General features: G+C 43.6%; 1 protein-coding gene across 6 annotated transcripts in view; it reads left to right on the top strand.

Moving 5' to 3' along the window:
• The window catches only part of LOC147115252 (zinc finger protein 236), a 186,535-nt gene that overhangs the window by 61,641 nt on the left and 110,709 nt on the right, over positions 1–14,185 (top strand). For all 6 annotated transcript variants that reach the window (XM_085993641.1, XM_085993640.1, XM_085993642.1 and 3 more), the window contains exons 9-11: positions 504–726; positions 2,019–2,291; positions 2,988–3,188. In XM_085993641.1, coding sequence (XP_085849767.1) covers positions 504–726; positions 2,019–2,291; positions 2,988–3,188 — 697 coding nt within the window. The remainder of the gene's footprint in view (positions 1–503; positions 727–2,018; positions 2,292–2,987; positions 3,189–14,185) is intronic.

Genomic DNA, 14,185 nt, shown 5'->3' with positions numbered 1-14,185 from the left:
ATAGAAACAGCATTACAATGCCCAACCAGCCTCCAAATCTTGGAACCACTAACAAGCAAGTAAAAATGAACAAGGCACCATCTTGGTTTTCTTTAAACAATCTTGGAGATCTGAATTAAAAACAAATGAAATGGGGACACAAAATTGACTGGATTTCTTTGTATTGGGGTTGATAGCAGAATAGCGACCGAATAAAAACATGCGCATAGAACCTTACTGAGTGTTCTTATGACAAAATGTGTAGATAGACCTTGTTATTTTTTTTAGTTTTACACCTTCTTTGATACAACCGTTGATCTCAAACTCCACTTGTAATTCTTTATGAACTACTATAAAATGTGTTGTTTTGGTTGCATTGCTGTCACAGTTACACCCACCACATGTTTTGAACCTGACCTCATTAACCAACAGTTCTTCTGTGTAATTTTATGTGATAGTTCTAATTTTTACCAGATATTATATTGAATGTATTTTTTTTTAATGACTTTTTCATTTAATTACAGCGAGCCTTAGAAAACAGTGGGCTAACGACCATTCCCATTCAAGCTCATCAATCCGAGTCTGGTCAGCCGATAGCTTCGCTATCTCGAAGTCAGTCCCAGGATGCACAGACTACACCACTTCAACAGACTCCGTCTTCCACTCCACAGTCGCACCAGCAGCGCATGGAAAAACTGTCCGGCAAGGAGAATGTGGATGTGGTGAAAAAAATGATGTTGTATCCTGGTAAGTCAGAAAGTATCAGGTCTGAGAGAGCTATCCTTTTAGTCAGTTGCATATGTTTAATATGAATAATATTACTCATGAAGGGTTTTGATAGAGTAAAGAAGGAGAAACAGTTTCCAGTGGCAGAAGGGTCGGTAACCAGAGGACACAAATTTAAGGTCATTGACAAAAGAACCAGAGGTAACATGAGGAAACACTTTTTTACGCAGCGGGTTTTTGTGACCTGGAATACGCTACCTGAAAGGGTGGCGAGAGCAGATTAGTAGTAACTTTCAAAAGGGAATTGGATAAATACGTGAAGGGGGACAAAAATTACAGGGCTCTGGGGAAAGAGTAGGGGAGTGGAACTAATTGGATAGCTCTATCAAAGAGCCGGCACAGGCACGCTGGGCTGAACGGTCTCCTTCGGTGCTGTATGATTCTATGTTATGTCATGTGATGGAATAATGCACAATTTTTTTTAAAGACTTGGTTGTGTAAGACACCAAATAAAAATTTTAGAATAAAATGCCAAAGATTTAATGTAACAAATGGTCAAATCATTTGTTAAGCCAGATGTCGCCTGTCATTTATTTTTTGATGAAGATTAGAGTGCAGTACCAACTTCACAAGGAGTTATACTATCCTTGTGTGAGTCGCATAATCCCTGATTATATTCATGCCACTTGATGGGTAATAGTAAATATTATAAGCCTGCACCTAGTGGTACGGATTTAATTCTTCCATAAAAATTAAACAGATACCCAGCATAATAAAATAACATCGAGGATTGAATTAAGTACTAACCTAAAAAATGACAGGCAATGTGATTTTAGAATGGGCTGATCTTGCCTGACCAACCTCATAGACTTAGTGAGGAATATCATCCCAAATTGATGAGGGCACGGAGAATGCAAATGATGTTGTGTACTAGATTTCCAAAAGGCCCTTGACAAAGAATCACAAAAGCAAAATACTGCGGATGATGGGAATCTGAAATAAAAACAGAAAATGCTGGAAATACTCAGCAGGCCAGGCAGTATCTAGCGAGAAACAGAGTTCCAGGTCATCAATCAGAAAGTAGTGTCAACTGGTGGGCATAATAGGTTCCACAGTTTTGAGGTCCTAGTAAGAATAGGCGATAATTCTTGATTTCAAAACAGTGAGGGTGCAGGGAGCAGGAAGAGCATATTTGCAACTTGGGGGATGCATAGATTTTTTTTTATTAACTCCATATATGTATTTATTAGGACATTGTGAACATTTCTATGTTAATTTTCATTAACTGATGTTCTAATCTTTTATATTCCCAGGGTCTGTCCGGCAAGTGAATGGAATTAGATGGCACATGTGTACATATTGCACAAAAGAATTTAAAAAGCCCAGTGATCTAGTGCGACATATTCGTATTCACACTCATGAGAAACCATACAAGTGCACTCAGTGTTTCCGGGCATTTGCTGTGAAAAGTACCCTCACTGCACACATGAAGACACACACTGGCATCAAGGAGTTCAGATGTCCCATGTGTGCAAAGATGTTTTCCACTCAAGGGAGTCTAAAGGTTCATCTTCGGCTTCATACAGGTATCTTTTAAAAGATTTCTGCATCAATTTGAAATGTTTTCTGGAATAACCCAGTGGCGGCGATCAGGTCCTTTTTTTTGTGGGGTCGTGAGGCTCCAAATTCAGGCAAGTTATTTACCATTTTTGTTGCTGGCATTCTGCAGAGTTGGTTTATCTGATGCCTCGGGGCAAACCAATCTTGTTGCATATGCAAAGGGACTATGCCTGCTTCAGGCACGGGTAAAGGACGCCTCTTGTTTGTCCTTACCCAATATGGCGGGCAGCGGACTCCCGGTCGGGAATGCACACATGCTTCCTGCCTGACACTTTGGGGGCCTTGGATGGACACTGAGCGTCTTAAGAGTATCACAGTTAACTCCCCCACTTGCAAATTGAAGCTACTTGAAACATCCTGTTGGCTGCCCTGGGTGAGATCAACTGACTCAGCAGAGTCCAAGAATTGAACGTGGCTGAGTTCGACACTGAACAGTGTCTTCACCCTGCCATTGGAGGAAGCCAAGAAACCATGTTTAAAAACGGTTTGAAAATGTCTTGGAGCAATTGTACAGTTCCAGGGTTATTGGAATGAAATCCGTAACTAGAGAAAAGAATGCCATCTCATTTATTCAGCAAGGATTCAAACCAATAATTCTGGGGGTTTTTTCCCCCCCAATTCTATTTCTCCATTGATCTTCTCTCTTCTATTTTTACCATCAGGAGCCAGACCTTTTGACTGTCCGCACTGTGACAAAAAGTTCCGCACCTCAGGGCACCGCAAAAGTCACATCGCTTCCCACTTCAAAAACTTACAGCTTAAGAAACGATTTCCACGCAAACCAGCCAAGGTGCGGATTTTAAAAAACAGCATCACGTTAACTGATATTCCTCTCCAGGAACCTATCCTCATCACTGATTCAGGTAAGAGTTTTAATCATAGATGAATTAATGGGATTAGACACACATGATGAAATGAATTCCTGCAGAAAACAAAAAGTGATACATATTTACAATGGCAAATGACTGAGAGCCTACAAGGCAATAAACAAATTGATGTACCCTGAACAAAAATTAAAATTCAGTGATACTTGTGTGCAGTTTTATCTCATCCTTTTTAGAAAAAAAAAGCTTTGTTTTAACCTATAGAAAGATGCTCTTGACTTCAGGTAAGATATATGGTTATATCCTTGGATGAATATACAGTATCAGTTTTAAAAAAATATCAGTTCAAATTTTTAAAGGTTAGTTTTCTTAAATTTTATTAATGCATGCAGAACTACCTCATGAATTTTTGTTGAATGCCTTGAAAAGAATCGGATGTCTCCTCATATTTTCTTTTGCATAAATGATGTATCTGCTGCACAGACTAACCTGAGCAGGCTGGGGCTCTTTTCTCTCAGAGAAGACTGAGGGATGACCTGATATGATGAAGGGGCTTGAAAGGGTAGATGTAGAGAAAATGTTTCCACTTGTGGGGGAGTCCAAAACTAGGAGCCATAAATATAAGAGTCTCTAATAAATCCAATAAGGAATTCAGGAGAAATTTCTTTACTCAGAGAGGGGTAACAAAATGGAACTCGCTATCACATGGAGTGGTTGAGGCAAAGAGGTAGGATATAAGGAGCATCTTAAAGGAGAAGGGAGAGGTTTAAGGAGGGAATTTCAGAGCTTGGAGCCTAGGCAGCTGAAGGCACGGCTGCCAATGGTGGAGCAATTAAAATCAGGGATGTGCAAGAGGCCAGAATTGGAGGAGCGCAGAGATCTCTGAGCGTTGTAGGGCTGGAAGAGGGTTACAGAGATAGGGAGGGACGAGGCTATGGAGGGATTTGAAAACAAGGATGAGAATTTTAAAGTTGAGGCGTGGCTGGACTGGGAGCCAATGTAGGTCAGCGAGCTCTACTGAAGAAGAAGATTAGCTGTATAAACATAAATAGAACATTTTACTGTCTCTTGCAATGTACTGTTTATACTTTACCGAATTAAATTACATAGGTGTTAAACTACCTTCTGTAGTTCTTGATGGGGGTTAATCCACGCTCCAACAAAGTGTATATAGCAGATATTTCTGTCTGTACTGCAGGACGGGGCTAATTGACTTAACTCCCTTGAAAATACAGGATTGTCATAAAAACCCATCTGGTTCACTTATGTCCTTTAGAGGAGGAAATCTGCTGTCCTTACCCGGTCTGGCCTATATGTGACTCCAGACCCACAGCTCTTAAATGCCCACTGCGGTTCAAGAAGGCGGCTCACCTCCACCTTCTCAAGGGTAATTAGGGATGGGCAATGAATGCCGGCCTTGCCAGCGATGCCCACATCCCATGAACGAATAAAAAAAAAATTACATTGGGCCAGAAATTCCAGAACGGGGCTTGCAGCGCGTGCAAGCCCCGTATTTGCACTTACCCCGCGCTCCTGCCGATCAGCTTCTGGGACGCCTGAACTTGGAGAAATAGAAAGCACATTCCCGGGCAGCGTATGACGTCACGCCGCCCAGGAGTGCAGCCAGCGCGGACCCAGGAGCGTGCAGTGTAAGTGAGACACGCCCCTTGAGGTCTCAGTTTCACTGGACACGCCCCCAATGTTTCTGTCAAGCTGCTTTGCTTTTTTACATGCAAAGCAGCAGTTTAAATAGGTTTTTGGAAGTTTTTTGAAGATTTTGGTAACTTTTATAAACTTTTTAAAATGTTTACATTATTTTGAGTAATCTGAAGTAGTTTTAAACAGAATTAAAGCAATTTAAAGACTTTTAAAAGCCCTAAAAGATTTTTTTTAATTCCATTTATTTATTTGGCAATGTCGTCGTCATACGTGTCTTCACACTGTTCCCTTTGGGGAACTGTATGAAGTGGTGGAAGGATTTATGGCCGTGATTAACGCTCATTCCGTGACCGTAACCATCTTTGAACCAGCCATTAGGGCGGTTAGTCCTATGGCGGGAGGGTTTTACGGGCTCCCACAAGCTATACAAGGAGGGGGGGCCACCCACACCCACGGACGCAAATATCCCACTGGATGTCAACCCAGAATTTAGAGCCGGAGCTCCGACTCCACTTGCCGGGACTATCTGGAGCGGGGTTCGAAACCCTACCCTGACCTGGCCCAGCGGCGGGGATCCTACCGCTATGACAAACGCCCAACCCGATTAGCAACGTGAAATGGCAGCATAGGGCTCCAGTCACGGGGAGAGAAAAGGCGCAGGAAACGTATGGGTGTCACCTTTTGTGCGGAGTGGGCCTTTTGCATAGCAGTAAGCATCCCCGCCGCTGGGCCAGAAGGAGTAGGGTTTTGAACCCCACTCCAGACAGTCCCGGCAAGTGGAGTCGGAGCTCCAACTTTAAATTCTGGGTGGACATCCAGCGGGATACTTGCGTCCGTGGGTGTTGGTGGCCCCCCCCCCCCTCAGATGGGTTGTGGGAGCCCGTAAAACCCTCCCGCCATAGGACTAACCACCCTAATGGCTGGTTCAAAGATGGTTACGGTCACGGAATGAGCGTTAATCACGGCCATAAATCCTTCCACCACTTCATACAGTTCCCCAAAGGGAACAGTGTGAGGATACGTGCGATGATGACCTCTTGCGCAATGCACCTCCTTGGACCCTCAGTCGCAGATGCGAGGGGGCAAGTCGTGCAAGCGTTAAATTTTTTATTTTATTGACATGTAAAATGTTGGCCCAATAATTCCCTTCCAAATGCGCTAGTACGGTCGGGGTACTTACGCATCTGGCCGGATGAAATGCCGGTTTTCAGCATGCACAGTGCATGTGGGGAAAACCGGCATTTCCTGTCCTCTGAACGAAGGGGTTCAGAGGCAGAACGCGTGCGACTGCACAGGCAGCGCGTGCGCAGTATAATTCGCCGCTTTCATTAATGCTTTCAGTGAGGTCCAGTCATTACAACTTACACATGAAAAAAGCATGGGTACAGTTGCTACAGAGGCTGCGGAGGAAGATATTTCTTATCGTGGAGCTTCTGAAAGTATGTATGTCTGTATATATTCCTTTGCGTGTTATGTATATATTCCTTTACTTATGTGTATGAATGTATTATTTAATTATGACTTTCAGAGAAAGTAACTTATTGGAAAATCATAATTAAAAACATACATTCATAGTAAAGGAATAGAAAACATACATACATATACGTAAAGGAATATATGTGGACATACATACATAACTCATTCTCACATTCCATTCACACAGCCACAATTGCTCCTTCTACCTACCGTTCTGAAAACCCTTTATAAAAAAAAATTAAAAAAAAAATTAACTTTAAAACTTACTTAAAATTTCTTAAAATAACTTCCCTCCCTTTCCCAAACAAAAATATTGCATTTCAAAAGCTCCACGATAAAATATATCTTCCTCCGCAGCCAATGAACCACTTTACACTTGCTTTTTTTCAGTGTAACTTCTAAGGACTTAACCTCACGGATTTCATGAATGAAATCCACGAAGTTCACTGCGCAAGCGCTGCCTGTGCAGTCGCACGCGCTCGAGGTCTGGAAATACCGGCGTTCCCCGCATGCGCTGTTCATGCTGAACGCCGGCATTTCCAACGGCCAGAAGCGTGAGTAAGCCGACCGCACTCACGCTTCTGGCCTGGAATTTCTGGCCCATTACATTACTACTCTTCACTCAAGTGGTTTATGAACTTCTGTCCTTGGGAATCTGAATCTTACTTGGGCAGTCCTTTGCCCTCATCCCACATTTACACTTAAAAATGGCATCAGAATAGATACTGTCGATTTTAAGTCGGACAAGCAAAGAGTATTATGTAATGTGATGGCAGAAGGGCCTTTGCTTTTTCCTTATGGAAAGGACCAAGAACCTCAGGAATTCCTCTCAATTGTTTTTGCCCAATGGGAACAAATCTGCAAGAAAGGGTTGGTGGACTGTTTACCAAGGCAAGGCATGGAGTCCAGGTAGCATTAAAGGTTACTTCATTAGCTCAGCAGTTCTATCTCATGGGGCATGATGTAGGATAGCTGCAAAATACGTCGTTTTGCTTCAGCCCATAACTTAAATAGACTAGGCTGAGCTTCTCCGCATCCAATCCCTCAATAAGGCAGCTTTCTTCCACCACCGTTACTACCTCTCCCACCGCCCCCCCCCCCCCCCCCAAATTAGTGCGGAAATTATTATAGTACATATTTTCATCATCTTAAGGCTCAACTTTTTGAGGCATCTTCTGGCCATCCTCCACCTTCCACAAGCCATAACTTGTCTAGAACATCGCGGTCCCATGTCCTCTACTGCACATAGCCCCAAACCCACATCCCACATATCCTTGCAAAGCTTCAATAGTTTTCTGTATCTCAATGGATAACCAAAAGATCCTTGTCCTCGTTTACAAATCCCTTTTAGATCCTTCTTCTAACCTATTTAGAAACATAGAAAATAGGAGCAGGAGTAGGCCATTCAGCCCTTCGAGCCTGCTCCGCCATTCAATATGATCATCGCTGATCCTCTATCTGAATATCATATTCCCGCTCTCGCCCCATACCCCGTGATGCCTTTTGTGTCTAGAAATCTATCTATCTCCTTCTTAAATATATTCAGTGACTTGGCCTCCACAGCCTTCTGTGGTAGAGAATGCCACAGGTTCACCACCCTCTGAGTGAAGAAATTTCTCCTAATCTCAGTCCTAAATGTCCCGTATCCTGAGACTGTGACCCCTCATTCTAGACCCCCCCAGCCAGGGGAAACATCCTCCCTGCATCCAGTCTGTCTAGCCCTGTCAGAATTTTATACGTTTCAATGAAGACCCCCTCTCATTCTTCTAAACTCTAGTGAATACAGGCCTAGTCGACCTAATCTCTCCTCATACGACAGTTCTGCCATCCCAGGAATCAGTCTGGTGAACCTTCGCTGCACTCCCTCTATGGCAAGTATATCCTTTATTAGGTAAGGAGACAAAAACTGCACACAGTTTTCCAGGTGTGGTCTCACCAAGGCCCTGTATAACTGTAGTAAGACATCCTTGCTCCTATCCTCAAATCCTCTTGCAATGAAGGCCAACATGCCATTTGCCTTCCTAACTGCTTGCTGCACCTGCATGTTTGCTTTCAGTGACTGGTGTACAAGGACACCCAGGTCCCTTTGTACATCAACATTTCCTAATCTATCACCATTTAAATAATACTCTGCCTTTCTGGTTTTCCTACCGAAGTGGATAACTTCACATTTATCCACGTTATACTGCATCTGCCATGTATATGCCCACTCACTCAACTTGTCTAAATCGCCTTGAAGCCTTTTTGCATCCTCCTCACAACTCGCAATCCCGCTTAGTTTTGTGTCGTCAGCAAACTTGGAAATATTACATTTGGTTCCCTCATCCAAATCATTGATATATATTGTGAATAGCTGGGGCCCAAGCACTGATCCCTGCGGTACCCCACAAGTCACCCTCTGCCACATCGAAAAAGACCCATTTATTCCTACTCTCTGTTTCCTGTCTGTTAACCAATTTTCAATCCATGCCAGTATATTACCCCCAATCCCATGTGCTTTAATTTTGCACACTAACCTCTTTTATGTGGGACTTTATCAAAGGCCTTCTGAAAATCCAAATACACCACATCTACTGGTTCTCCCTTATCTATTCTACCAGTTACATCCTCAAAAAACTCCAGTAGGTTTGTCAAACAAGATTTCCCTTTCATAAATCCATGTTGACTTTGTCTAATCCCGTTGATATTTTCTAAGTGTCCTGTTATCACATCCTTTATAATAGACTCTAGCATTTTCCCTACTACCGATGTTAGGCTAACCGGTCTGTAGTTCCCTGTTTTCTCTCTCCCTTTTTTAAATAGTGGGGTTATATTTGCCACCCTCCAATCTGCAGGAACTGTTCCATAATCTATAGAATTTTGGAAGATGACAACCAATGCATCCACTATTTCCATGGCTACTTCTTTTAGTACTCTGGGATGCAGATTATCAGGCCCTGAGGATTTATCAGCTTTCAGTCCCATTAATTTCTCCAGCACTATTTTTTTTACTAATACTAATTTCCTTTAATTCCTCCTTCTCACGAGACCCTTGGTTCCCTAGCATTTCTGGGAAGTTATTTGTGTCCTCTTCCGTGAAGACAGAACCAAAGTATTTGTTTATGTGCTCTGCCATTTCCTTCTTCCCCATTATAAATTCTCTCGTTTCTGACTGTAAGGGACCTACATTTGTCTTCACTAATCTTTTTCTTTTTACATACTTGTAGAAGCTTTTACAGTCTGCTTTTATGTTCCTTGCAAGTTTACTCTCGTACTCTATTTTTCCCCTCTTAATCAATCTCTTGGTCCTTTTTTGCTGAACTCTAAACTGCTCCCAATCCTCAGGCTTGCTACTTTTTCTGGCAACTTTATATGACTCCTCTTTGGATCTAATACTATTCTTAATTTCTTTTGTTAGCCATGGTTGGGCCGCTTTTCCTTTTGTGTTTTTGCGCCAGAAAGGAATGGAGAACTGTTGCAATTCATGCATTAGTTCCTTAAATGTTAGCCATTGCCTATCCACCGTCATGCCTTTTAATGAAGCTCCCCAATCTATCACAGCCAACTCACTCCTCATACCTTCATAGCTTCCTTTGTTTAGATTTAGGACCCTAGTTTCGGATTGGACTTCTTCACTTTCCATCTTAATGAAGAATTCTATCATGTTATGGTCACTCTTCCCTAAAGGACCCCGCACAACAAGATTATTATTTAACCCCTTCTCATTGCACAATACCCAGTCTAGGATAGCCTGTTCCCTAGTTGGCTCCTCAATGTACTGGTCTAAAAAACCATCTCGTACACACTCCAGGAATTCATCCTCCACAGTATTATTGCTAATTTGGTTTGGCCAGTCTATATGTAGATTAAAGTCACCCATGATTACTGTAGTACCCTTGTTACATGCATCTCTAATTTCCTGTTTGATGCCATCCTCTACATTACCACTACTATTTGGAGGCCTATAGACAATGCCCACCAATGTTTTCTGCCCCTTGGTGCTTCTTAGCTCCACCCAGACTGATTCTACATCTTGATTTTCTGAGCCAATATCCTTTCTCACTATTGCTCTGATTTCATCCTTTACTAACAACGCCACCCCACCTCCTTTTCCTTTTTGCCTGTCCTTCCTAAATATCGAATATCCTTGGATATTCAGCACCCAGCCTTGGTCACCCTGCAGCCATGTCGCCGTAATCGCAATTATATCGTACCCGTTTACATCTATTTGCGCTGTTAATTCGTCTACCTTATTACGAATGCTTCGTGCATTCAGATACAGTGCCTTTAGATTTGTCTTTTTAACATTTTTAGACATCTTAACATTTTTTTGTACTATGGCCCTATTTGCCTTATTACCATTTTTCTCACCCGGACCCTATTTGTTAGTACACTCTTGTTTGTACGCTCTGTCCCTTCCTGACGCAATCTGGTTATCCTTACTCCAATCACTTCCCTGCACTGCTTCCTTGTCTTTTCTCTTTAGCATTCTAGATTTCTCTCCACTGGGACCCATTCCCCCCCCTCTCACTGACATCGGTAGTGGGGAAAATGCTAGAGTCTATTATAAAAGATGTAATAGCAGAGTACTTGGAAAGCAGTGACAGGATCGGACAAAGTCAACATGGATTTACAAAAGGTAAATCATGCTTGACTAATCTACTGGAATTTTTTGAGGATGTAACTGGTAAAATAGATAAGGGAGAACCAGTGGATGTGGTGTATTTGGACTTTCAGAAGGCTTTCGATAAGGTCCCACACAAGAGATTAGCGTGCAAAATTAAGGCACATGGGATTGGGGGTAAGGTATTGACTTGGATAGAGAACTGGTTGGCGGACAGAAAGCAAAGAGTTGGAATAAACGGGTCGTTTTCCGAGTGGCAGGCAGTGACTAGTGGGGTACCGCAAGGATCGGTCCTAGGACCCCAGCTGTTCACAATATATATTAATGATCTGGATGAGGGAATTGGATGTAATATGTCCAAATTTGCAGACGACACAAAGCTGGGCGGGAGGGTAAGCTGCGAGGGGGATGTCGGGAAACTCCAGTACGATTTGGACAGGTTGGGTGATTGGGCAGAAACATGGCAAATGCACTATAATGTGGATAAATGTGAGGTTATCCACTTTGGTGGCAAAAACAGGAAGGCAGATTATTATTTGAATGGCAATAGATTGGGAGAAGGGGAAGTGCAAAGAGACCTGGGTGTCCTTGTGCACCAGTCGCTGAAGGTAAGCATGCAGGTGCAGCAGGCGGTTAAGAAGGCAAATGGTATGTTGGCCTTCGTAGCAAGAGGGTTCGAGTACAGGAACAAGGATGTCTTGCTACAGTTGTACAGGGCCTTGGTGAGACTGGGCCTTGGTGAGACTGCACCTTGAGTATTGTGTGCAGTTTTGGTCACCATACCTGAGGAAGGACGTTCTTGCCATGGAGGGAGTGCAGCGAAGATTCACCAGGCTGATACCTGGGATGGCAGGAATGACGTATGAGGAGAGATTGTGTCGATTGGGCTTATACTCACTGGAGTTTAGAAGATTGAGAGGGGATCTCATCGAAACCTATAAAATTCTGTCAGGTCTGGACAGACTAGATGCAGGAAGGATGTTTCTGATGGCCGGGGAGTCCAGAACCAGGGGTCATAGTCTAAGGATAAGGGGTAAGCCATTTAGGACTGAAATGAGGAGGAATTTCTTCACCCAGAGAGTGGTGAACCTGTGGAATTCTCTGCCACAGAGGGCGGTGGAGGCCAGTTCATTAAATATATTCAAGAAAGAGTTGGATATGTTTCTTGAGGCTGAAGGGATCAAGGGATATGGGGAAAAGGCGGGGACAGGGTACTGAGTTTGGATGATCAGCCATGATCACATTGAATGGCGGAGCAGGCTCGAAGGGCCGAATGGCCTACTCCTGCTCCTATCTTCCATGTTTCTATGTTTCCCCTCCCCTCCCCTTATTTAGTTTAAAGCCCTATCTACCTCCCTAGTTGTTTGATTTGCTAGAAATCTGGTCCCAGCATGGTTCAGGTGTAGTTCGTTCCAACGGAACAGCTCTCTCTTTCCCTAGTACTGGTGCCAGTGCCCCACGAATCGAAACCCACTTCTCCCACACCAATCTTTGAGCCACGCATTCATCTTCCTGATCCTATTGACCCTATGCCAATTTGCTCATGGCTCCGGTAATAATCCAGAGATTATGACCTTTGTGGTTCTGCTTTTTAATTTAGTCCCTAGGTGCTCAAACTCTCTCAGCAGAACCCCTTTCTTTGTCCTACCTATGTCGTTGCTACCTACATGGACCTCGACAGCTGGATCCTCTCCCTGCCACTCCAAGTTTTTCTCCAACCCGGAGGAGATGTCCTTTACTCTGGCACCGGGTAGGCAACATAGCCTTCAGGACTCACGCTCCTGGCTGCAGAGAACCGTGTCTATCCCCCTAACTATACTGTCGCCTACTACAACCACCTTCCTTTTTACTCCCCCCCACTTGAACGGCTTCCTGCACCAAGGTGCCGTGGTCAGTTTGCTCGTCCTCCCCGCAGTCTCTCACTTGTCCACAAAGGTTGCAAGAACCTCGAATCTATTGGACAAGTGCAGGGACTGAGGCTCCTGCAATACTACCTCCTGGATCCCCGTACCTGCCTCACTCGCAGTTACACTCTCCTGTCCCTGACCACGTGTCAATTCTAACGTATTTAATATAAGGGGGTGGCTGCCTCTTGGAGCAAAGGGTCCAGGTAACTTTCTCCCTCCCTGATGTCTCGCAATTTCTGCAGCTCGGACTCCAGCTCCTCAACTTGGAGCCGAAGTTCCTCGAGCCACAGACACTTAGCACAGATGTAGTCACCCTGGACAAAAATATTCACAAGCTCCCACATATTGCAGCAGCAACACATCTCCTGTTCTCCCATTATTTATTTATTTAATTAATGAGTTTAGTGTTAAATTATTTACCTCATTTAGTTTATTAAATTAAGTTTCGTTTTTAAAATGTAGTTATATGTTAACTTAAAACATAGCCCACATCACTTACCTGTGATGTCACACTGCCGTTTTCTCTTGTTGATGCAGGTCTGCGGCTGCTTTTATCCCCGGTCTCGGTCTGCTCCTGCTCAGGTCCGCCGCCGCTCTGCGGGAGAAGTTAGGAAAAGCAAGCACCTCCTTCCTCCACTTCACCGAACTCCCACACTTACCAAACTCCCAGTTGTTCACTCTGTGCTGGCTGCACTCAAAGGCCCCTGTGTTTATACTGTTTGTGACTCCGATGAGTCAACACTGCTCTGCTACTGTTTCAGGAACCAGTTTAATCCAGTTAGCTAATTAACTAACTACAGCAGCTCTCCAGCAGGAGAGTTTGCTTGTTTGTCTCTGCTTAAGCCTGAAGAAACTTAAAAATTTTAAGTTTAAATTTTAACTTAAACAGTTGATCTTACTTAAGAGCTACTAGCAATTAACACTAGATTTTAAAAGAGATTAACCCTTAAAACTCCCACACTTACTAAACTCCCAGTTGTTCACTCACAGGCCCCTGTGTTTATACTGTTTCCTCCAGCTGTCATCCCTGCATGCATCCTCTGCTTCTCATTCCTTGGTGACCTCTCATTCCCTGCTCCCTCTGCTTCTTCATTGGTGGCGTTTCCTTTAGTTACAATACTCCCCTTCTCAGAAACTCCCTCCCAACATCCATCCTTCTTTGCCACATCTATTGCTGCTTTCAAAAGCCTTCTTAAAACCTGTCTGTTTGACAGTGTCTTTGCTTCCCCCTTCTTTCTTTGATGCACTCTAGATGGTCTCTCTGTGCGAAGCACTTTAGAAATGTTGGGGGAGAAATTGGGTGAATAGCGCCACCTGTTAGCGCCTAAAGAGGCAGTCAGTGGCTGTAGCACCACTGGCTACGTCTCCAGCGATATTCAGTAGGGGCGCTA

This window comes from Somniosus microcephalus, chromosome 7 (assembly GCF_052327205.1).
Source record: "Somniosus microcephalus isolate GS21.2 chromosome 7, FLI_Smic_1.0, whole genome shotgun sequence".
Lineage (NCBI taxonomy): Eukaryota > Metazoa > Chordata > Chondrichthyes > Squaliformes > Somniosidae > Somniosus > Somniosus microcephalus.
Note: the sequence above shows the minus strand (reverse complement) of the source record. Positions and strands in the feature narration are given on the sequence as shown.